Source organism: Lynx rufus, unplaced genomic scaffold (assembly GCF_022079265.1).
Source record: "Lynx rufus isolate CCGP_SWC_20201006 ecotype Redwood Valley unplaced genomic scaffold, mLynRuf1.p SCAF_9, whole genome shotgun sequence".
Classification (NCBI taxonomy): domain Eukaryota; kingdom Metazoa; phylum Chordata; class Mammalia; order Carnivora; family Felidae; genus Lynx; species Lynx rufus.
The window spans coordinates 2,212,621-2,237,544 of NW_025814897.1; the positions used below are offsets into that span (position 1 = coordinate 2,212,621).

Consider the following 24,924-nt stretch of genomic DNA (forward strand, 5'->3'; position numbering starts at 1 on the left):
AACACCAAGCTCCATGTCACTGGAACATTGCACCTTTTTGTACAAGGCGGGTTCTGAAGGAGCAGCTTTGAAACAGGGAAGAACCCCGTAGCTGGTACGAAAAATGGTTAAAGGACTTAGAATGATTTCAAAAACCCCTTAAGCCTAATCGTTCTCCAGAGACATTCGAAACCACATGGGAGACAAATAAACAGCTCGAGTCTAGCACTGTTCTTCCATTTCCTAAAGGTGACTGAACACTGACCTTCATACCGTTCCCAGGCAGGCGATGAGCCTCCCCGTGGCCTGTGAAGCCAGAAATTGCACACGCACGTGTGCGTGCACACACACACACACATAGAAGAAAACCAAAGAACTAAAGCACAAAAGCCATCAGATTCCCACAACTTGACTTTTTGGACTCACCTGCCTGTGACAAGATGGTATGGACGATGTGGTGGCCATTGAGGGACATGTCACGAGAGCCTGGACTGGCGAAGGACGGAAAGGGAAGGTGGAACAGGAGACTTCTCCTCCAACAGAGCAGTGAGAGCTAAGGCGTGGTCCCATGAGCAGCGAAGTTAGCATCACCTGGGGCCCTGCTGAAGGGCCAGCGACTGGGCTCCCTCCCACACCTATCGAATCAGAACTCTGGGTCAACAAGCCCTCCAGGTGATCCCAACACATCAGGAAGTTGCGGGACTCCACCCCCTGCCCCCCGCCCCCCACTCCGGCTCGATTCACAAGGTATGGAACTGTCCAGATGTTAGGAAAGCGGGTGTGGGAGGCCTCCCAGGTGTGAGTGTCTGGTTCAGTCATTAGCTAACCGAGGCACCGGTGGCCGAGTCCTGAGTCCCCGGCCTCCTGCTACTTAGGATCTTTAAGGGGACTGGATGTATTTGCAGATACATACCTCCTACCACTCTTCCTCAAATGCACCCCGGCTGGCTTGTCTCCGACACTCCACAGTGGCCTCCAAATGCTGAATAGGATGGCCATTTCTAAATCTTCACCCTGTCTGTCCCTGCGGGAGCTCTGGGCACAATCGGCCACATGTGCCTTTTAAAGCCGCGTGTTCACTTTTCTCCGAGACTCTTACATCAGTGACCCTGATGACTCACTCCAATCAGGAACATTCAGAGAAACTGATTACCGAGCTCTGAGTAGGGTGCTGGGGACGGACAGGGGATAGGGCAGGATCCTGGGGCCATCGGGAGGGAAGCCGCCACCAGCTTCGAAAAGTGGAGGGCAGGAGGAAGTTGCTGGAACCCCAGAGGGCACTGAACCACTCAGTCCAGGCGGCGCAGGCTGGGACCACGTTGTGTGGGCACAGGTGAGCACAGGTGCGCTGAGCACAGGGTAACGCAGACTCGCGGCCCCCACGTTGTACACCTGAAACTCAGGTAACCTTGGGTGGCAACCCTACTCCAACACCAAACAAGTACAGTCACCTGCTCCTGGCACTTGCGGGGGTGGGGAGCCCAGCCAAATTCCACTTGCTGGTGGCACTGTCACTTTCGGGAGATTTCCTGTCCATTTCTTTCTTCTTCATTCACTTGGATTCACTTCCAAGAATATTGGTTAGTAAGGTAACTATTTTAAATCTAACTGGAAGTGAAAGTGTTTACAGCTGTACATCCTACACAGATAAAAATATTCCAAATGAAGAAGAAGAAAAAATACAGATAGATAGATCGATCTGCCTCCTGGGACAGAGACCCAGGTGGAGAATTCGGAGGAGCTGAAAGCACGCAGGTGACGCGTTCAGCACCACCACGCACGCGTTACGTGTTGTTTCACCGACTGTTCCTGCCGGTCATTCGCCGTCCCTTGACCCCGAGGTCAAGCACGCCCCAGGGCTTGAACCTCTTTTCCATCTGCTGTCACCCCCATCGTGACGTCCTGCAGTCACGATGAGTGCACACCCACTCAGAGTCATGTCTCTGCCAGAGCCCTGGACCCGCTCTCCACCTGCTTCCCGACTTCCACACGACTGGTCCGGTCAGGTTGCAGACTTTGGTTCATGCAGCTCCCCCCACCTCCACTCAGCCCCAGATTGTGGGAGCACAACCATCCGTCCTCTGACACCCGCATCCCATCCACAGACAAATCTCGGCAGCTCTGTTTCCCAAATACTCCAGGATCGGAGCACCTGCTACTCTCCCACGGTGTCTGGGCCACCATCACCTGTTGCCTGTGCTAAGGTGGCATCAGCCACCCCCTAACTTGTGTCCAAGCCGCTGCCCCACCCCCTTCAGCCCATCCTTAACAGACGCAGGGTGAAATCACCATTCCTCACCTCAAACCCCGGGGAGGCTCCCTGCACCAGCCAAGCCAGCATGTGCTGCAGAATCGGAAACCACAGCAGCTCTTCCCACGGAGTTTTCTTTGTTTCTCAGGATCTACAACTAGTATGCGTCATCAGGGGCTCTGCTCAGCACATCCCTCAGAACCAGGGTGATACACGCTCGGACTTGGCGTGTGCTAACGTCGTCCCTGCAGTACGGACGGGGTGGGAAGATGGGCAGCGTCTTCTCAAGATTCCTCGTCCGCTTCCGTCTCACCGGCTACGCCAGGCGTGTGGCAGCACAGCACAATTCTGCTCAGAAATCTCCGTGGCATGAGGACGGTCGGCCTTCATTGGTCGAGCATCTGCAGGCCAGCGGGGGTCCGCTGATCTCCACTAGGCTGGCGGGGGCAGGGGGTGTCAGCTGACCTCCACCGGGCTGGCTGGGGGGTCAGCTGGTCTCCAGTAGGCTGGTGGGGGTCAGCTGGTCTCCACTGGGTTGGCGGGGGCCGGGGGGGTGGGGTTCAGCTGGTCTCCAGTAGGCTGGTGGGGGTCAGCTGGTCTCCACTGGGTTGGCGGGGGCCGGGGAGGGTGGGGTTTAGCTGGTCTCCAGTAGGCTGGTGGGGGTCAGCTGGTCTCCACTGGGTTGGCGGGGGCTGGGGGGGGTGGGGTTCAGTTGGTCTCCAGTAGGCTGGTGGGGGTCAGCTGATCTTCACCAGGCTGGCTGGGGGTCAGCTGGTCTCTAGTAGGCTGGTGGGGGTCAGCTAGTCTCCACTTGGTTGGCGGGGGTGGGGTTCAGCTGGTCTCCAGTAGGCTGGTGGGGGTCAGCTGATCTTCACCAGGCTGGCTGGGGGTCAGCTGGTCTCCAGTAGGCTGGTGGGGGTCAGCTAGTCTCCACTTGGTTGGCGGGGCCGGGGGGGGTGGGGTTCAGCTGGTCTCCAGTAGGCTGGTGGGGGTCAGCTGGTCTCCACTGGGTTGGCGGGGGCCGGGGTGGGGTGGGGTTCAGCTGGTCTCCAGTAGGCTGGTGGGGGTCAGCTGGTCTCCACTGGGTTGGCGGGGGCCGGGGGGGGTGGGGTTCAGCTGGTCTCCAGTAGGCTGGTGGGGGTCAGCTGATCTTCACCAGGCTGGCTGGGGGTCAGCTGGTCTCCAGTAGGCTGGTGGGGGTCAGCTGGTCTCCACTGGGTTGGCGGGGGCCGGGGGGGTGGGGTTCAGCTGGTCTCCAGTAGGCTGGTGGGGGTCAGCTGGTCTCCACTGGGTTGGCGGGGGCCGGGGAGGGTGGGGTTTAGCTGGTCTCCAGTAGGCTGGTGGGGGTCAGCTGGTCTCCACTGGGTTGGCGGGGGCTGGGGGGGGTGGGGTTCAGTTGGTCTCCAGTAGGCTGGTGGGGGTCAGCTGATCTTCACCAGGCTGGCTGGGGGTCAGCTGGTCTCTAGTAGGCTGGTGGGGGTCAGCTAGTCTCCACTTGGTTGGCGGGGGTGGGGTTCAGCTGGTCTCCAGTAGGCTGGTGGGGGTCAGCTGATCTTCACCAGGCTGGCTGGGGGTCAGCTGGTCTCCAGTAGGCTGGTGGGGGTCAGCTAGTCTCCACTTGGTTGGCGGGGCCGGGGGGGGGTGGGGTTCAGCTGGTCTCCAGTAGGCTGGTGGGGGTCAGCTGGTCTCCACTGGGTTGGCGGGGGCCGGGGTGGGGTGGGGTTCAGCTGGTCTCCAGTAGGCTGGTGGGGGTCAGCTGGTCTCCACTGGGTTGGCGGGGGCCGGGGGGGGTGGGGTTCAGCTGGTCTCCAGTAGGCTGGTGGGGGTCAGCTGATCTTCACCAGGCTGGCTGGGGGTCAGCTGGTCTCCAGTAGGCTGGTGGGGGTCAGCTGGTCTCCACTGGGTTGGTGGGGGCCGGGGGGGTGGGGTTCAGCTGGTCTCCAGTAGGCTGGTGGGGGTCAGCTGGTCTCCACTGGGTTGGCGGGGGCCGGGGTGGGGTGGGGTTCAGCTGGTCTCCAGTAGGCTGGTGGGGGTCAGCTGGTCTCCACTGGGTTGGCGGGGGCCGGGGGGGGGGTGGGGTTCAGCTGGTCTCCAGTAGGCTGGTGGGGGTCAGCTGATCTTCACCAGGCTGGCTGGGGGTCAGCTGGTCTCCAGTAGGCTGGTGGGGGTCAGCTGGTCTCCACTGGGTTGGCGGGGGCCGGGGGGGTGGGGTTCAGCTGGTCTCCAGTAGGCTGGTGGGGGTCAGCTGGTCTCCACTGGGTTGGTGAGGGTGGGGGGGGGGTGGGTCAGCTGGTCTCCAGTAGGCTGGTGGGGGTCAGCTGGTCTCCACTGGGCTGGCTGGGGGTCAGCTGGTCTTCACTGGGCTGGATGTGGGTCAGCTGGTCTCCACTAGGTTGGTGGGGGTCGGAGGGGGGTTCAGCTGGTCTCCACTGGGTTGGCGGGGGCTGTTGGGGGTCAGCTGATCTCCACTGGGCTGGCTGGGATCCACTGATCTCCACTGGGTTGGAAGGGGCCGGTGGGGGGGGGGTCAGCTGGTCTCCAGTAGGCTGGTGGGGATCAGCTGGTCTCCACTGGGTTGGTGGGGGCGGGGGGGGGGGGGGTGGGTCAGCTGGTCTCCAGTAGGCTGGTGGGGGTCAGCTGGTCTCCACCGGGCTGGCTGGGGGCCAGCTGGTCTCCACTGGGCTGGATGGGGGTCAGCTGGTCTCCACTGGGTTGGCAGGGGCCCGGGGCGGGGGGGGGGGGGTCAGCTGGTCTCCACTGGGTTGGCGGGGGCTGGGGGGGGGTCAGCTGATCTCTACTGGGTTGACGGGGGCGGGGGGGGGGTTCAGCTGGTCTCCACTGGGCTGGTTGGGGGTCAGCTGGTCTCCACTAGGTTGGTGGGGGCCAAAGGGGGGTTCAGCTGGTCTCCAGTGGGTTGGCGGGGGCTGGGGGGGTCAGCTGATCTCTACTGGGTTGACGGGGGCCGGGGGGGGGTTCAGCTGGTCTCCACTGGGTTGGCAGGGGCCTGGTGGGGGGGGGTGGTCAGCTGGTCTCCATCGGGCCCAGCAGGGTCAGCTTCAAGCTGCAGGTCGTGTGGGGTAGCTCTGTTAGGCAGGTTCATCCTCCTCCTGCCGTCAGTGGACTGGCCAAGGCACGTGGTTTGACTTTGTTTTGTTTTCGCTCTAGAGAGCGAGTCCCGCTCGTCAAGTCCTTGCTGGCGTCACAGCCACTTATATCCCGTTGTCTGACGCAGACCGCGTGGCCAAAACCACGTGAGGAGAGGTCTCCTCCGTCTATGGTGAAGCCGGGACATGTATGTAGATGAAAGAAGGAGTGAAGACTTGGGGTGGGTGATCCAACCTGGCACACATGGCCACACCCAACTTGAAGGGAGCAGGGAAATGTAGTCCTCCCATGTGCTAGGACATTCCGGAATATCTGTAGGGCACCAGTAAGGATCTTCGGTGGTACGGACTAGAGTCTCATAATGGCCTAAAACGTTCACTAAAATCTGGCTTCTGTGAGCTTCCTCCCTTCATCTCCGACCACGCAACCTCGCTTACCCCATTCCAGCCCCACACCAAGCAAACTTCTACCTCAGGGCCTTTGCACTTGCTGTCCGTTCTGCCAGGAATTCTCTTTTATCAGATATTGACACGGCTTTCTTGCTCCGCCTCCCGAGTCTGGGGCCTCACGGGTCTGTCAGCTTCTACTCTGGTTTCCTACATCAACTCGATACCCAGTAACAGACCTTTTAACGGCCTGTCCTACCATTTCGCTCCCTGGATCAAAAACCCCGAGGACTTCTCAACACATGACGAACCCCATCCTTGCCATGACCTAGAAGACTCACGTGAATTAGTGCTGCCTACTTCTCTCCCGTGTTCTTGCCACTCAGTTCCTTGCCCACAATACCCTAGTCCTCTCGCTGTTCCTTACACCATCCCTAGCTTACTTCTGCCTCAGGACCTTTGCACGTGCTATTTCCTTTGCCTGGAGTGCTCCTCCCCAGGGTATTTCCACCTATTTTCACTTCTTTTAGATCTCAGCAAAACTGTCACCTCCTGAGGAGAGACCTTCCTTCGTCTCTCTCAGTAGCTTTGTTCTTTAACAGCACTGATCATTATATGAAGCTACACGTGTGATTATTTTCTGTATCTACCTTGCTGCAAAGTCCACAAAATCTAGAACATTGTGTTCTCGGTGGTCCTCTTCATTGGCCCTTGTGCCTAAAAGTGTGCCTGTCCTATAATGGATGTTCAATTATTATTAATTAAATAATGAAACTTGACCAGAATAGTCCATGATGACCTCTGGATCTAGGCTCGGGACTGCGGGTGACAAGACTCTATGAGGAAATCTTTTACCGCTGCCCCCCATCCACTGGCCGAGACAGCGGGCGTACATCGTGATTAAGGATACTGGCCGCACGGGAACGGCCTGGAGGTCACCACTGGTTGACCTCGGGCACTTTGTCTGAAGTCTCTGGGCTTCACGTTTTCACCTTCAGGAACCATGATAAATACAATAACAGGGTTGCATAATAAAAACCTTCTGCATACTCACTCTTCAATTTCAGAAAACTCATTTGTCTTTGGGTTATTATGAAAATTAAATATAGGTAAGCTTCAGAAAATTTCGGGGATACTGTAAGCGTTCAACGAACAGACACTATTGTTTTTTATTTGTCTTCTTCAAATTTCTTAACGTTTATTTCTTTTTGAAAGAGAGAGAGAGCGCGTGCGCGAGCAGGGGAGGGGCAGAGAGAGAGGGAAGGAGACACAGAATCCGAAGCAGGCTCCAGGCTCTGAGCAGTGAGCACAGAGCCCGACGCAGGGCTCGAACCTGAGAACCATGAGATCATGACCGGAGCCAAAGTCAGACGCTTAAACCCCTGAGCCCCCCCAGGCGCCCCAACAGACACTATGATGAGTCAGTATTCATTATTTGTAGCTTCTGTCTTTGCAAACGTGCCCACTCCGCACGATTTATACGTAACTCCAAAGTCAAATCCACGTGGCGCTTTTGTGCGGTCATTCGGGGACAGGGGGAGAGCGGTGAAGCACCTGACGTGTCCCCCACGGTCCCAGCTGCGGTTGAGCCGGGGGCCTCTGTGCTCTTGCCCCAGCTCTCAGACCGTCTTCGTGGCCTTTTCAGCGTCCCGTCTTTTGCAGGTCTGTGCTTTTTGGTGGTGCATGTTGCCATTGAAAGAGGCGCCCAGGCAGGTGCCGGAGTGCTGTGTGCCCTCAGTGTGAGAGGCTGCGGTGACGAATTGGAGTGCTCTGGCTGGCAGCTCAACGTTCGTGGCTCAGCAATCCATGGTAGATGAGGTGTCGCTAAGCAGAGACTCCCGCAAACAAGGTGATGCATTTGCCGCTGGAGGGAAATGTGACCAGAGGCTCCCAGAACGAGCCCCCCGTTTCCTGGCCGCGGGGCTGGCGATCCCATGTGTGTGGCGGTGCTGGGGCAGCTAGGGACGGCGAAGAACGAGGATCCGCCCTCGCCCCCCGCCCCCTGATCAATCAGCTTCTCCAACGGGCGGTTTTCACGCAAAATCCTGTCTCCACATACTTCTTCCCTCCCCGACGCCCCCGATTCACGTCTCTGCCATCTGCCATTCCCAGAGGAGCCAAGGGTGGGATCTGGCCGGACCTCGGGACCCAGCGGAGCGAGGGGCTCCCTCGCGGCCCCTCTGCATGGTGGGGTCATTCTTCTCTCCCCTCCTTTGCGGTCTGACCCTTGCCGGGCTTTACGATCGGTGTAGACGGATCACGGCTGCCATATAACGGGGGAGACATCTTCGAGTCCTGACACGGACTCAGGTCCCAGTTTGGGTCAGGTGCGGCTACCCTGGCTATTCGGCTGAGGCGTGTGTGTGTGTGTGTGTGTGTGTGTGTGTGTGTGTGTGTGTGCTGTGAAGTGTTATTGGGGCTGCAGGCCTGTGGGGGGAGCCCTCGACCCCCAGTCACGTGTGGCTGTTTACGCTTACACGTAGACTCCCTACCGCTGGCACAACGAAGGTGTCTTTGACCACGCCAGCCACACTTCACGTGCTCAGCAAGTACATGCTTCCGCCCCGTTCCCAGACCCTCCTCTGAGCTCCAGACCCACAGACCTAACTGCCTACCTCATGTCTCCGGCCGTTTGGCATTAGTATCTCATATGGATTTCTTGATCTAACGCAAACCTCTCCCCCTCCCCGGCTCCCCATCTCAATAAATGGCGTCTCCGTCTGCCTAGTTCGTTATGCCAGAAGCCCCAGAACATTCCGGGACATCCTCCCACTCCACGCTCGGTCCATACCCACTGTGGCCAATTAAGCATTCAAAATGTGCTCCTCTTCGAGCCACAATCTTGTTGTCATTTCCGATGCCCCCAGCTTAAATCCTGATGCCTCAGTCTCCTTCCCCTTTCCCGCTGGCCGACGGGTACTCAAATTTCGGTTCCTGCTGCCGTGTCTTAAGAAGACCAATTCTTAAAGGATCTCTTCCTGCCCCTGCTCCACACTCTACCTTTTGACATCATCTCACGTCAGGCTTCTGCTGTTCACGAACACAGCAGGTTGTTTATGTGTTTGTGTGGCACCCACCAGCCCTCTCTCGTTTGATCAGAGCATTGGACGCGGCCGCTTAGTCGTTCTCCGAATCTGGTCCGTCTGGCACCGCCCTCAGCGACGTGTTTTCCGAATTCTGGAGCACTCACTTGTGAGCTTTGTGAACTGCTGTTGTCTGGTCTCCTCTGCGGTCACAGGCGTCCTTCAGCTTCTGCCCTTTATCATCCTTCTTACGGGGTCACCCTCGCTGCCCGAAGGACGGTGCCCGGTCAGCGTCACCAGCCCTGGCTCTTCAGACGGGTGTGATTTCTTCTCTCGAAATGAGCCTGCCCCTCCCTGCCTCCCTAAGAGTTCTGAGTGAGGAGAGTCCTCCCAAGCACGCAGCCCACACGACTTCTTCCTCTGGGACGCGCCCGGAGCCTGCACCGCTCTCCCACCGCGTCGCCAAGGCCCTGAATCCTCTCGAGAACTTTGCTCACAGCACTCCTAGAGATTTGCCCTTGACGGTCCGTGCACCCACAGGGGATCCACCCCTTCCCGTCTCTGCGGCCTGAGCCCGAGGAGAAGCTTCCTAATTCGCATTCCCACCCCATCCTTCCCGCACGGGGCCATCTGCCAAAGTGCAGAACCTGCCAAAGTGCGGAAAGGCTCTCTGTCGCCCTTCTGGTTTTGTAAACGAGGACGCACAGGTCCAGAAAGGGAGGGCCTTCTGAGGTTCTCTCCCCTCCATTATGACACCCGCAGGCCCGTATGCTTACAGCCCCAGGCTTCCTCTCCTCCACATAAAGGACACAACTCCCTGCCAGCCATCCACACAAGAGGATTCCTCTGTGACCAGAGGATTTTCTACCTTTTCAAACTCCCCTCCGGTTGTGCCTCTAGACATTCCTTCCTGCCACTTCGCTTGTGAATCCCACCTACATTATCCGTCTCTACTTCTACCTTCCGTTGTGGGCCCTGGGTTGGGACCCCAAAGCACACCTGATACGTAGCGTGTTTTAACACGTTTTGTTGAATGAATGCACGAAGCACATAGTCAGTTTTCCCCATACTGATGGCGGCCAGGTATCCGTTCATAGAAGGCGATAAATACTCTGAAGTTCGTACCAAAAGGGGCCATAATGGCAAACGTTTCCTTGATGTGTTCGACGCTCACGGAGCAGTGATTTCTTAACATGTGGCCATTTAAGCCTGTGAAGTGCTCCCTCGGGAAACCACCCGCTCTCCTGGTCTCCCCGAACGGCCCCTGCCTCCTGCACCTTCCCAACGCACACACGGACCCTGATTCTGACCCTAAGACTGGTGTGTAGAGACCAGTGAGAACGAGAAGGAACGTGGAAGTCACAGGGAGAGAGGAAAGGCTAGAAAACACTGGAAGAGAAGGAATTTGTAGTATGGCCTCCACCAAAGACTTGAAAATGTGACCCAGGACACGTTCTCAAAACAGAATCGGTATTACATGAACTATGTAAAATACAAATTGAATCCAAGAGTAATTTTAACATTTGGTTCCTGGCCACTAAACCTGGCAGCCGGTATCCAACAGTTTAAAATAATGAGAAAGTCAAATGGTTTTATTAGAAAACGAAGATTTCTTGGCCCATAACTTGCTGCCCTAGGAACACGAAGCGTTGGTTCCGGACTCAGCCCCACTCTCTTCTGATGTGGTCTGCTAAAGAATTGTTACAGATCGCTATAGAAATGAAATTTATTTTGAAAAAGATACAAGTTAACTTGCAAATTCAGGACTGTAACACGAAGAACAAGCCTGAAGTCTTAAATTAAGTGCGTGGCCATTATGTTCAGGAGATACTCCCCGTGTTTTATGGTAAGTTTTGCAGACCTCTGTAGGCTTCAACTCGATTTTTGTAAACAACAAAATTTAAGTGGGTGTCAGTAAAAACCAGTGAGTTACAAATGTTCTCTCTTCTAGCATATTTGATCAAAGCTGTCAATAAACAACATCGTATTTCCTGCAATTTCAGGCATGAATACTAATCTATGAATTATAATTTAATATGCTATCAGAGGACCCTGGGAGGCTATGAACAATTTGGACATCTGTTAAGTTATTCTCGGAGTAAAACTGGACACATGTACATTTCAGGAAATAAAATAAGATTATTAATGTATTTGCATTAAGATACTGTTTACACACACACACACACATACACACACAGCTACCATGATTTTTATATAAAAATCCAAGTTATCTGAGTTAACAACTATGCACAGCAGTATTTGATTCCTTCCTGCCCCTTCCCCACACTTTGACTCACACATTACTGGTACTTCCGATGGTAAAATTGATCCTTTTTAATGTTTATTTTTTGTTTTTGAAAGAGAGAGAGAGAACGCAGGTGGGACGGGGCAGAGAGAGGGGGAGACACTGAATCCGAACCAGGCTCCAGGTTCTGAGCCATCAGCACAGAGCCCGACGCGGGGCTTGAACCCACGAGGCCAAAGATAGGCTGCCAGCAACAGCACCAGATCTGCAGTGAGAAGAGCTCCCCTTCCACTCACCTCTGCCCCCTCGCCCGCCCCTGCTCAGAAACCAGTGTCTGCACGCCTGTAGCCCCTGGCCTGGTCTTCTGGAGCGGGTAGGCCTGACCCTGCTGTGGGAAAAGGTTCCCAGGCGTCTGGGTGGTACCGACGTCGGGCCCCTAAGGAAGAGACGGGCCGTGCGTTTGCAGGGATGGAGGTCAGATGAGACCGTGTTTTATTAAAAGGCCAGCGGGGAAAACAGTCCAAGAAGTAAACAGCAAAACAGCAAAGCCTCCGGTCCCGCCCTGCTGCCCAGCTCGGGGACAGGGACCCGGTGAGAACCTGCCAGCAAGGCCAGGCCTTGCCCTGTTCCTGCCTTCTGAGCCCCGGCCCTCGGAAATCACCCAGCCTGGTCACCCCAAACAGCCGCAGGCGTTCCTGAAAGTCAATGTGTAACACTGCGCATTGGGGAGCTGCAACTGGGGAGGAAATGATGAAGGAGTTTTGTTCAAAAGCAATATATATTTTTCATGGAGATAAGAGGCATATTACATTTGCTACAGAAAAGTGCTACGAGACGAAAAAGCTGCGTGCTGCCGATATGACAAAAAGCATAAAAAATTCTACTTACGAAAGCGTTCTGCCCTATGAGGACACACGGAATGAAAGGCATTATTCCAGGTGAGTGAACCACGCAGAAATGCGGATTTATTAGGGTTTGTTTTGAAATGTAATTTGTACGGCGAGCTTTTTATTCCTTTGATGGCAATGAAACATTTATGTGCTCCATGTTGGAAACGCAAGAGATAACAGATAACCGAGGGAGACGTTTTAATAAAACACTCAGGAAAGAGGAAAGAAACGTGAGTGAATACGACTGCTTGCATTTCAGCTAATAAATAAAAAGTGCAGACGGGGCTTTAACTGGAAACCGACCCGGTTGGTGCAGCCTGGCAGGTTTATTAAAAATTGGGTAGAACACTGATTTTTCCTACTTACAGCTACGATGGGAGCTGCCCAAGATGACGCCGCGTGCACCCACTTTGAGTTGGGGTGCACAGGCCAACGTCTTCACGGGGCTCACTACGAGTGCGCCTGCCTCGGCCATTTGTGGTCGGGTCTGGGATTCTGGACAAGTGACCAATACGGCGATCTTCCCACTGCCCCGTCGCGGTACAAACACTGGAGGTTTCTAGGGACGTTTTCAAGGTGCACCTGCCATGAGCCTTCCCTCTCAAAGGGCTGAGAAAAGACGAAGTTCCCGCTAAGGAGAGGTGAGAACCTGGTCCAGGCTCAGAAGTCCAAGTATGTTTACCGACCCCAGCGCTAACCCAGCCTGTCACACAGCCCTCACTCAAACGGTGTTAGCACACAGGGCCCCAGACTCACAGAAGAAATCAGCTCTTGGTTCAAGGCAGAGACGGAGCCCTCTCGGAACAGCCCCACGGCTCTCTGGGGTCCAGTGCGTTCTCCCAAGAGTCTTGCTTTGGAGAAGGAGGAGTCACTCACTACTCTGTGGATTCAGTCTCCTTGAAAACAGACACTGAGGAGCCGGGGAGGGAAAATGACTCGAAACCCCAGGAAGGAAACCCTGGTGGAGCAAGGCCACCTTCGTGGGCCTGTGGTTTGCAGGTGGCTTCTCACAACACAGCTCCACAGATGTGGCAAGAACCACATCCCCCAGATCCGACTTCGCTTAGTCCGGAAGCCGGAATTCAGACCAGGGAGTGAGGATGTGATCGGGAATTTACGTCAACAAAATTGGGTTGTTCTGATACGTGAAAGCTTTCAGGTTGTAAATAATTCGTGACGTTTGCCAGATATAAAACGCCATCGTAAACCCATATTTGTGTACCAGAGAGACAGGAACAGAAAAGCAAGATACATAAAACGAATTGGCCTAACCCGGAGACTTTGGATCCATTATTAAACAGGGAGCCAATTAAATATTCCATCCAATGTCCAGTTATGTTAGTAATTCTGTGTTCACCGTTTTTGCTTTCAACTACCCAAATCTTCCGACGAACACCATTCTGAAAGGCTCCCACGGACTCCCCAGGCCATTCTCCAAAGGCGTCATTTCTGTGGACGGGCTTTCAGAAAGAAAGCGTTCAAAGTTCTGCGACAGTTGATAAATTGTCTCTGGAAGGATTATAATCATAAACCTTCTGAGAGATTTTTTTGCGACAGGTGTTAAATGAATTTGCATGCCTGAGCAGGATGCATAAAAAGACTTAATGACTTAATTTCTAAGGCATCTATATTATTACCGCCTGCTTCTGCAGACAGGTAATTACTGCCTACATAGGTAAGCGTGTAGTGCGTCCCTCGGGAAAAATGGTCAGGTCTCTGCCTTTTTCCCAGAAACCGGATTTTTCCTTCTTCTTCTTCTTCTTTTTTTTTTTTTTTTTTATATAATTAGGATGTATCTATAAGAAAAGCCCATTTATTGGTTTTTTAGTATACACAGCGCTTTCTTTAAAAGAACAAGATCCAAAACTGTTTTGTGATTCAAATTTAGAAGTAAACAAAGTAATCTTCTGAATCTTCCAAGGACGCGTTTCACGTATTTAATTTGTCCCTCAACGTGTCAAAAGATTTTAAGGGTCTATAGACCTGCAGCATACGTAAGCTCTGGGGTACACGGAAGAAACCAGCTGATGTATTTACACGTAGACACGGACAGCGCACACACGTATGTATGCACGTGCACGCTCTCTGACACTATCATTACCCACCATCCTATGTTCTGGGGGACAGAAGCTGATGAGGGGCCTTTCCACCTGCTGTGGCTGAGCGAGCCGGGCGGTGGTTCAGCACCCACCGGCGCTCACGGCTCTGCGGGCCGGTCCTAAGTGCGGCTGCTGGTGGAACAGGGACTCTCACAACCCCCCGCCCCCCGACACGGAAGGTTCCCTCACGCGCGAGGGGATTTGGCACACGTTCTCCTATCGCGGCGGTCTTGAGCTGCAGACGCAGTCGCAGCGCTCGTGGTGATCTAGCTGGATGTCGACGAGAGCCATGTGCTTGGCTCTGGCCCTCCTCCTGAAACGGCCAGGCTCGAACTGTAACACCTAGGACGAGAAGCGCGTGTCCCGTTAGCAAGCCCTTGGGTTCACGGTCACCAGATCCCCTTCTTCTCTTCGCGACAACCGGTTCCCAACCCCTGGAGAAACCAAGGAACACGACAGGCTGCCTGTCCTGACGCACTCGTGTAAATATTGTTACAGTCATCGGCTCCCTGATGTGGAGGGGTCTGGGGTCACAGGGTAATGCCTGCTGTGTTAGTTACCAACCTGCAGCACCGTGGGGAGCTCACGTGTCCCGACAGGGACCTCTCGGTGGCTTTCTAAGGGCCCGATTTGGGCCAAGTGCTGCTCCAAATACTGTCACAAGTATCCCTCGGAACAGGCATATGTGACAGATAAATCCAACACTCAGCATTTATTACTTCTTGCAGACAGAACAGGGCATATGCTCTTGTGGCTGAAAGTGTGGTGGATGCAGAATGTTTTTCCCTGAGGAAGGGGATCAGTGGCCATAATTAAGCGGAAATATGTTTACGTTCTGACGTATCTGTTGATATATAATGCCTTTTACGATTTAAAACAGATCAGACTTCATCATATTCTTTTTTTTTTATTTTTAATGTTTATTTATTATTGAGAGACAGAGAGAGACAGAGCATGAGCATGGGAGGGGCAGAGAGAGGAGGAGACACGGATTTCGAAGCAGGCTCCAGGCTCCGAGCTGTGAGCACAGAGCCCAACGTGGGGCTCGAACTCACGAACCGCGAGATCGTGACCTGAGCCGAAGTCGGACATTAACCCACTGAGCCACCCAGGCGCCCCTCACCATATTCTTTCTACACTAATACCTGCGAATCAATACAGCATTTCTTCGTGAAGTGCATCCTCGATTTCTTACATTAATAAGTTGATTGCAATGACATGAACGGAGCTGGAGACTATTAAGCTAAGTGAAATAAGTGAGAGAAAGACAAACACCGTACGATTTCGCCTGTGTGGGACTGAAGAAACAAAACGAGTGAGCAAAGAGGGGAAAAAAGAGAGACAAACCAAGAACAGACTCTTAAGGACAGAGAACACACGGGTGGTGCCCGGAGGGGAGGTGGGGGGATGGGTACGATGGTACGCCTGTCGCGATGAGCACCGGGGATGCAGGGAAGTATGGAACCATCGTATTGTACTCCTGAAACTCAAAGTACTCTGTACGTTAACTGGAGTCTCAATACACGCTTAGAAAAGTAAGGTGAAACCGAACTTCAGCGAAGTTTAAAGAGAAGCTGTCTTCTCTCCTGCTTCTCCCCTGCTGCGGCCTTCGGGAAGGCGGGCCTTCACCATCGCAGGCAGAATCCCCCGGAGAGTCCTACTGTCGCTTTCACATACACTGTCTGGTCGGTTCGATTGCTTCTCTCGCTTATGCCCTCAGGTTCCCGCTAGCCATGACTTCTGCCTTCCTTCTACTGTCCCTTCACGGAGGTATCCTGTCCCCACCCTGGAGGACTGAGATGCTCCAGGAGGCCGTGCGCCCCATTCAGGGTCTTCTGGGCACCGAGAGCCAGGTCCAAGGACAGGGTCCTGTCCTCCAGCGTCCTCGCCCCCGGGGGCCGCTGCCTCTTCAGCGTGCCTGTGATTTCCTTCTGCGTCTCCAAGGGGTGTGGGGCTCCACGTGTGCACTGAGTGGGGACGCAATATGCTTTGCCTGGTTTACTGCCATCCCGGGTGAAGGTCAGACGTGGCAAAATCCTGCCTCAGTGTTTGCACGACTATTCCTGGCACCCCTGCAAGTCTTTACTATGGATTCTCTCCCCAGAAGTTTTCTTGGATGACCAGCTTCACGTCATAAACCAAAACCATCTACTAGGAAACGGGGGTCCAGACTGCTCAGCCCTTGGCCCCCCTTATTCAGCTATGCCACCCACGGGGGCTCCAGCGAGGACAAGAATGGATGCTCTCCTTTGCTCAGTGTTCAGTCAAGCCGCAGAGCCTGGACCCTAAAGTGGGGCAGAGAGTCCCACGTGCAGGGGACCCCCAGGAGGACTCGTCCCCGAGGCACAGAGACTCACAAGTTCTTGCCGTCGGTAAAGCTGGTCCAAAGGGCAGTTCCGACGACCACGTATATCGTATCCTTTTCCTCCTGCAATTCTAGGACACGTACAGCAGGGATCACACGCTCTCCCACGATTTGTTACACGTTCTACTCGCTGGATCGTAAGCGCGTGGAGAACAGAGAAGCAGAAGGCATTACTAATGTCAGTGAGGATGTTCTAGATGCTGCACGCTGTTGTAAGTGACTTTGCAAATGACAAATTATTTGCACTTCACTCCAGCCCTCTTAGGTACTCTCCTAGGTCTCCATCCATGAGGGAAGAGAGACACGAAGTTGCCCCCGGTTACACAGCCGACATTCACTGGTGCCAGGACGTGACTCCCCCTGGACCAGCTGACGCTCCCACCCGTGCGTGTTTGGTCAGAGGGCCTCGGAAAGAGTCAGAGGTTTGCGTCCTCCAGCTTCGCCGAGAATTTCTCCACTGCGAGCCGGTCACTATCACCCAAGACCACACGGAAAGCACACCCCGGGGCTTGCAGGGCAGGGGAGTGACTTCTGAGACGATGCGCAGGGGACAAATATGTCTGCTCAGGCCACTCCGACCGGCGCCTGTGACTCACTGCTCTGTCGCGCTGAGTTCTCGTTGATGGCAGACCGCAGTGCGTGCCCTCGGCTGACGGCAGAGACTGGGCACTTTCCAACGGCTCTCTTGCTTGTTCGGGGACTTTCCCGGTGTTTTATATTAAGCAGCGTGGGCACAGGGGCCACGTGCTTTGCTGATAAGCCGGGAAGAGTGAATTGGCAGATGCCTTCCCAGACAAGGCAGGAAAAGCCGCGTCTGAACAGAGCGGAGGCTGGCCCGCTTCGCCGGCCGATGGCAGCGCTGAGGCTCAAAGCGTTAACGGTCTTGGGTCCAGGCACACGGCGCTCAGAGGGAGAAGAAAGCAGAGAGAACCTGATGGAACTGGGGAGGCGAAGAGGGAGACGGAAAGCCTTTATCTGGGAAGGAAGCCCGGCTGCTCGGGGGCGGTCTGGTCACTTTTCAAGGCAAGAGCCACCGCACGAATTATAGCCGCCCGAGGCTGCTCGCGAATGGGCCTGTTCCCCGAGCTGTGGGACACCCAGAAACACAAATCCAGCCAGGAGGACCCAGCCACTTCTTGTCACCTGCGGGTGAGAACGGAAATCCTGACCCCTCTGTGTCACCTGGAAAACCACACGAAGCCGGGAGGACTTGACTTTTGCTAACCGGAGAACATTCTGCCGGAGCCGGCTGGTGGCTTTCGTAACACGACACAAAGTCAGTGAGGCTCCGCTTGCAAATTACCATATCACAAAAGATATTTCACTACAGTTACGCGCCTCGTAGCCGAGAAACCACTGAGTGAATCATTGCCGTGAAGCTATTAACACTAATAAAACACTGGGCAGGAAAACTATGTGCTGAGTTGGGTCCTTCTTTATTGGGAAGATAAAAAGAGGTTGTTAAGGCCTTGTAACACTTCTCAAATTAATGGCTGACAAAGGAATATAAGGGCATATTCCAGGACAAATGTGGTGTATAAACCACAATCATTAAGAGTTAAAAAAAAATTTTTTTTAATGTTGATTTAATTTTGAGAGAGAGAGTGCGAGTGGGGGAGGGGCAGAGAGGGAGGGAGACACGGAATCCGAAGCAGGCTCCAGGCTCCGAGCTCGAACTCTGAACCCTGAGATCATGACCAGAGCCGAAGTTGGACACTTAACTGACTGAGCCACCCAGGTGCCCCCAAGAGAGTTTATCTTAAAAAAAAAAAAGCTTCCTATTTTTGCTTCCAGTTTGACTTCTTCCCTGCTCATAAGACTTTATGAAAGATGTGCAGAGGGTTAAGATTTTTAAGGGCTGGTAGTCAAGTTTTGTGATGAAACCTCAGTGATTACAAGCAAAAGTATGTGGAGGAGGGAAAATGTACTATTTTCTGCCCGGGTAACTGCTGAACTTGTGGACAATGGTCCCAGCAGAAGCAGAGCGTTGTGGTGGGAGGACTGGTACCGGGTCAGAAGACACGGTCCTCGGTAAGAAAGACACGGGTGACGGCGTTTAACAGTGTGTCCCTGGCAGAGTAAGTCTGAAGGTGATGTGACAGTGAGGGTCTGTAAAGCTCTCCTCAATACTGAAAATGCAGTCTTGCTACTGGAGACATGGAGTTTTGTGGGAGCGCCCTGGGGTTCCTCTGGGAGCACCCTGGGAGCACTCTGGGGTTCCTCTGGGAGCACTTGGCCGCAGTCCCACCTCTAAAGAACAAAGAAGTCACTGTGTCGGCACCACACAGGCTGAAAGACCGCGTGCTCAGCCTGCATGCTGTGGATGATGTAACAGGGGCCTCACCAGGCAGCGCATTTCTGAGTAGGGAATCAGCACCGAGGGTCGTGTCACCAACGGGTCTGGTCTACCTGAAGGGCGGCACGCCCCAAGGCAGGAGGGCCGGACCCGGAGTGCGATCCAGAAGGGAAGGAATGTGCACGTTCCGTAGCTCTCGGTGGACGAGCGAGGAGTCAGTGGGCCACACGGAGGCCAGACAACCCCACCCAACTCTGCTTAGCACTCTACGCCTTCAGATGCTCTCCTGGATCGGCATCCCCGGGAGGGGAGCATCCCGGCACGAGGTCCGAGAGGTGGACGGGCCATCCTAGCCACATTAACCGCCCCAGATCGTATCTCTGAGTCTCTCGCATGTGCTGGTGCTCCCCCCACCAATTTGCTAGAGTCCTCACGTGTTTCAGGCAGACAGGACTCTGGTGGGAGGACGGTGCCACGGCTAACAGAGACCGGGGAATCTCGGGTCGGGGAACCCCAAACTGCAGGTGATTGTGGGGACGAAGGGAGGAAACCCGAGGCCCCACGGGGCTTCAAGTGCCTGGCCCTGGGGTGCCTCCCATGTGGCGAAGCAGGAACCGGAGGCCGTATCTTCCTTCCAGCCTCAACGGTGTCCCTGGAAAGCACAGGGAAAGTCTGCAGAATGCGCTCACGGCTCACCCAAAGACACAGGAACGGAAGGAAGCGGGGAGGCTCTGTACCAGCTCAGAAATGCTATTTCCAGAAACAGAAGAGAAATGTTCTGGACTGTTGCTAGGTTGGCTATCCTCACAACCCCAAACCTCACTGCTTTTGCCGCAGAGGAGAAAGTCTTTGGAAACCAATCTTTTCTCGGTCTCCTCACCCTCAACTTGCAATTTTAGCTGAATCCGTTTCTACGGCAGATGCTTAAAACACGTCAAAACTCAAAGTACTATTCTTTTCTCCCAAGTCTGAGGCTCGACCTTTTAAAACCTCTAATCAGGGGCGCCTGGGTGGCGCAGTCGGTTAAGCGTCCGACTTCAGCCAGGTCACGATCTCGCGGTTCGTGTGTTCGAGCCCCGCGTCAGGCTCTGGGCTGATGGCTCAGAGCCTGGAGCCTGTTTCCGATTCTGTGTCTCCCTCTCTCTCTGCCCCTCCCCCGTTCATGCTCTGTCTCTCTCTGTCCCAAAAATAAATAAACGTTGGAAAAAAAAAATTAAAAAAAAATAAAAAAAAAAACCTCTAATCAATCTTTTGGCTCATATATAAATATCTGCATTTTCTGACTCTTAAACTGTAACAGAAAGCAATTTTTAATATAAAATTTTACAGTGAAATAAGAGTAATGCTCTCAAGTCTTGCCCCCCACCCCCGCCCGGCTGCCATTTTGTCCAGAGACAGGAACGACTGTGCCAGAAACAGAGGCTGGTCCAGGCTGTGCTCTGTAGTGTGGTAGCTACTGCCTGTGTGGAGCTATCTACGTTTGAATTAGTTAAAATAAAATAAAATGACAAGTCCAGTCCCCCATTTGTGTGGCATACACATCAAGTGCCCCATAAGCGCACATTGCCACTGACCACCGCCCTGCACGGCGCAGGCTGGAAACGTGTCCATCCCTGCAGAAAATTCTGCCACATCATACAGGTGGTTGTGGGGGCCTCGTGACAAAATCGTGAGAAGCAGCACAGAGAAAACTGACTTTGCTCTTTCTCTCTCTGCTACGTCATGAGTTTTTGGCTGTTGCCTGAATGGACACAGATAGGGGACCAGATGATGAAAACCGTCATCTAATTTAAAAGGTCGCTGGGGCACCTGGGTGGCTCAGTTGGTTAAGCATCCGACTTCGGCTCAGGTCATGATCTCATGGTTCGTGGGTTCGAGCCCCACGTCAGGCTCTGTGCTGACAGCTTGGAGCCTGGAGCCTGCTTCCGATTCTGTGTCTCTCTCTCTCTCTCTCTCTGCCCTGCTCACACTCTCCGTCTCTCTCAAAAATAAACATTAAACAGTTTTTTAAAAGGCACTGTATTTCTAGAAAAGATCCTATCCCTTCATGCACATTATCAAGGCAGATGAGAACTGAAGTAACATCATCTCACTGTCCACACAATATGTTTTCTGGAAACTTCCCTTTTGAAAAAATTACCACCTCAAAGTTATCTTTTGTATCCTATACATTCCAAGAGGCATAAAAGGACCTACTATTAGCCAAAAAGGAAAAACACCTTAACAGGATACTTACAAGTACTTTTGAGAACAGAAAGTCATGAAGAAGGTAACACTGCATCGCACAGAGAAGAATGCTCCGGAGAAACAGCATGACCCGTGGAAAGAGCAATTATATCAGCTCCATTAGGGGCTTCATAATTTTTCAGATTTTATTCCCTAAACGCCGAGTGCTGAAACATCTGTGCAGAGTCGCACAGTTCTGCTTATGTGATGGGTTCCAGTTGCCCCCGTAAGGCAGTTCGTGCCCCACAGAAACTCCTTTCACATCTCATCGGTTACCAGCAGAAGCTAGGGACCCTGGCGTCTCTTTTTTCTGGGGTAAGAACACAGTCACAGAAGAGAACAAGAACAGGGATTTTCCCGTAATGAGCCCCGCTCAAGCAACCCCCGTGTCTGGAAAGGGAGCCAGCCTCTCCTCTCTTCCACGGTGCAGCCCACAGAGTGGTCACGGGGACACATCTCAAGGGTGTTTTAGGAGCCCGGGGCAATACGCCAGGCGCCTTGGTTCTGGCTGTGCAGTGGCCGAGCGAGTGATTGATGCCGTTTGGTCCCTTGGTCCGGCGCTTGGCAGAGCGATTTTGTCTAGAGCTCTGTAGGAGACGAGGTTTCAGAGATGCTGACATCTTAGACCCACTCACGTGATGGGCAGAGAACCAAGGGCTTCCCTTTCTCAATGTTAACTGTGCACAGAAATGTACAGGTAATGGCTCCCGGGGACAGAGACAAGAAGAGAAGGCGAGAAGGACCCTTCAGAGTTCTACAGTGTGAACTGTCTGGGAGGTGAGGGGTTTTGGGGCGGGGGGGCCATATGTTTAACTCTACCATTTCTGCCATAAACCACTTAAACAATGAAGCTGTACCTTCTGTCTGAGCAGAGTCCAGAAGGAAATAAAGCACTCTACAGACAGATCAAGGGCCTGGACGCGAGTCTTCTTCCGCGGCATGATGTCTGCATAGACATCGTGTCACCTGCTAGATTATTTTAACTCTGTTCTGATGACTGCATTCTGCATGGACCCTCAGGGTGTGCCTAAACATTACAAAGTTCTGAGATGCAAAGGACAACGTCCAATCTGGACTTCACCGGGTCATACAAAAATAAAACACAATGAACACGGACCGCAGCGTTCTCTGGCCATGAGGACATTATTTTCCCCCGTGAAAACTGCAGGGTGGAGTAAGAAATTCTTACGCCTAAGGAAATAGCTCTGTGTGGGTCTAAAATAATGTGTTTCCCTCCTGAGGTAAGCACGGTCATTGTGACAGCTGACTTCCTGCACTTCCCAAGTCGAAAATACCACGGATGACGCAGCCATTTTCATTTAGCTCAGAGGCTGCCTCCTTCGACCTGCTCTTATTGTTGTGTGGGCAGGAGAAAAAAGAAACAGCTTCACAAAGCTGGACGTTTTATTTAGGGACCACCCTCGACTCCTTTGTTTGGGTGGGTACCGGGGAAAAGTAGCTCAAACAATAATGTCTAAGAATAATGTCTGCTTCGTTGTTTCCGTTCTCAGATTCCTGCGTGATGTTTGGCATCTTCCAAGGTGCGTTTCCTTCGTGCTGTGAACCACCCTGTAAGTGGTTATCTGATAGATTTCCTTGTCGCGTGTCACATATGTGAACGCTTGAGTCTCTACGCTTGGTGATGTGGGCCCCCACGACTGGGAGGAAACCGGGCACCGCCACGGTCAGGACCGCCAACTCCCTCCACGCCTGCTCGTACTCTGATGCTCAGTAATGAGCCGTATGTTTAAAAGGAAAAAGCAGTGTCACGAGTGACAGGAACACAGACTCGGCTGTCCTTAAAGGTTTGCTCCCTCTTTTACCCTCATATTTACTTTTCGTTCATTGTTGCCTCCTTTCAGAGCTGACGCCCCAGGGAGCACCCAGCAGGAGTCAGGAAAAACTGGTATTTTTAGCAGAAAGGTATTATCATACTTAGAGAATTGAGAAGCCTCTAACTATATATGTTTTCTGCCAATTTACATTTTGTTGTCCTCACTCTGCCTAATCTTTTAAATTGTTTTTTTAAAGTCTATTTATTTTTGAGAGAGACAGAGACAGAATGCGAGTGGGTTACGGGCAGAGAGAGAGGGAGACACAGAATCCGAAGCAGGCTCCAGGCTCCAAGCTGTCAGCACAGAGTCTGACACGGGGCTCAAACTCACCAGCCGTGAGATCATGACCTGAGCTGAAGTCGGATGCTCAACCGACTGAGCCACCCAGGAGCCCCTACTCTGCCTAATTTTTTAAAGTTTATTTATTTACTTTGAGACCGAGAGACTGGGGCAGGGGCAGAGAGAGGGGCAGAGAGAGAATCCCAAGCATCGAACTCATGAACTGTGGGATCATGACCTGAGCTGAAATCAAGAGTTGGACACTTAACTGACTGAGCCACCCAGGTGCACCTATCTCTGCTTAATTTTTTAATGACTTGATTGACTTCAAGTTTGGCCCTTAGAACTTTTTTTTTCAATATATGAAATTGATTGTCAAATTGGTTTCCATACAACACCCAGTGCTCATCCCAACAGGTGCCCTCCTCAATGACCATCACCCACCCTCCCCTCCCTCCCACCCCCATCAACCCTCAGTTTGTTCTCAGTTTTTAAGAGTCCCTTATGCTTTGGCTCTCTCCCACTCTAACCTCTTTTTTCTAACCTCCCCCATGGGTTTCTGTTAAGTTTCTCAGGATCTACATAAGTGTGAAACCATATGGTATCTGTCTTTCTCTGTATGGCTTATTTCACTTAGCATCACGCTCTCCAGTTCCATCCACGTTGCTACAAAGGGCCAGATTTCGTTCTTTCTCATTGCCACGTAGTACTCCATTGTGTATATAAACCACAATTCCTTAGAATTTTCTTAAAGCGGCCTGGATTTTTCAGTTATGGCCTTTAGGAATACCACCATATCACTACAAGGAGGCTAGTTAAGCTGTGCCTCACGGCATCATACATTTGATCACATAATCTACCAAGGGGACTGTCGCCCACAGGTGGTATTATGTGATTAGGAAGAAGAGTCCCTTCTTCAGGAATGGCTTAGCCCCGCCCCAAGGCACGTGGCTTGGCCAGGTTAGCACACGTCTAATTTCAGCTCCCCGTCGTCCCTCCGGCTGGGTGCCCTTGTGCAGTGAACAACCCCAACAACTGTGTGCACCCTGGAGCCTGCATCACATTTGCAGCTGCAAACGGCTTCCGTGTGGTAGTGCTGCAGGACTGCAACCAAGACGGTTGACGGCGACTCACCTCATGATACTTCTTCACAGTTTTCCCTGAATTGCAGGAGCAGGACTTCCAGCTGACGGTCCCACAGCCACAGTTACCGCCACAGCGCTGCACGAGGAGGCAGCGTGGAAAGAAAACCACGTTGGTCAGCTTCAGCTCCTCTCGTAAGTTGACGGAGTAATTCCTGGGGGTGCAGCTGTAGCGCTTGACCTCGTCATTGAGCCTGTCCAGGTCAACTGTAAGAGACACAGGCACCATGTGAGGCGGCAGACCGCCCTCAGCAAGCACCCTCTCGGCAGGCATTTCCGGGCAAGGGGCCGGAAGGTTCTGCCAGGACAGGACAGCCTCACTCCAGGGATCAAATCTGCCCTCGGGATCTCAGTTATCAGCCCACACACTGAAGGGGGAAAATCTAATTCTCTTTTGATCCGATCTGCCGTGCAATGATAGTAATAACAATAAATAGAATGATCAACGACAACGAAGAAGAAAACAAAAAGATTCCGGAAACTTTGGCTCAATCTTTACCTTGGTTCAAATTTCTTGGCATCTTAAAAAAAACTTTTGTTTTAACGTGTGTTTATTCTTGAGAGAGAGAGAGACAGAGTGCGAGTTGGGGAGGGGCAGAGAGAGAGGGAGACAGAGAATCCGAAGCGGGCTCCAGGCTGTCAGCACAGAGCCCGAAATGAGGCTCCAACTCACAGGCCGCGAGATCATGACCTGAGCCGAAGCTGGACGCTCAACCAGTGAGTGAGCCACTGAGGTGGCTCCCTTTTTAAAAAAAAATTTTTTTTAATGTTTATTTATTTTTGAGAGAGGCAGAGACAGACAG

At 53.1% G+C, this 24,924-nt stretch overlaps 1 protein-coding gene and 1 long non-coding RNA gene across 5 annotated transcripts in view; one reads left to right on the forward strand and one right to left on the reverse strand.

Moving 5' to 3' along the window:
- Positions 1-11,812: 11,812 nt before the first annotated feature.
- Positions 11,813-17,758, forward strand: LOC124504903 (uncharacterized). Its single transcript, XR_006960543.1, has 2 exons — positions 11,813-11,927; positions 16,600-17,758. It is a non-coding gene; the product is annotated as an uncharacterized LOC124504903 (long non-coding RNA).
- The window catches only part of PDGFD (platelet derived growth factor D), a 225,880-nt gene continuing 212,884 nt past the window's right edge, over positions 11,929-24,924 (reverse strand). For 2 of the 4 annotated variants that reach the window (XM_047070564.1, XM_047070561.1), the window contains exons 6-7: positions 24,114-24,328; positions 11,929-14,320 (exon numbers count right to left, since the gene is read on the reverse strand). In XM_047070564.1, the coding sequence (XP_046926520.1) occupies positions 14,195-14,320; positions 24,114-24,328 (341 nt within the window). In that variant the 3' untranslated portion in view covers positions 11,929-14,194. Of the gene's footprint in view, positions 14,321-17,170; positions 17,487-24,113; positions 24,329-24,924 lie in introns of those variants that run through there. The other 2 variants (XM_047070563.1, XM_047070560.1) reach the window with 1 other exon arrangement.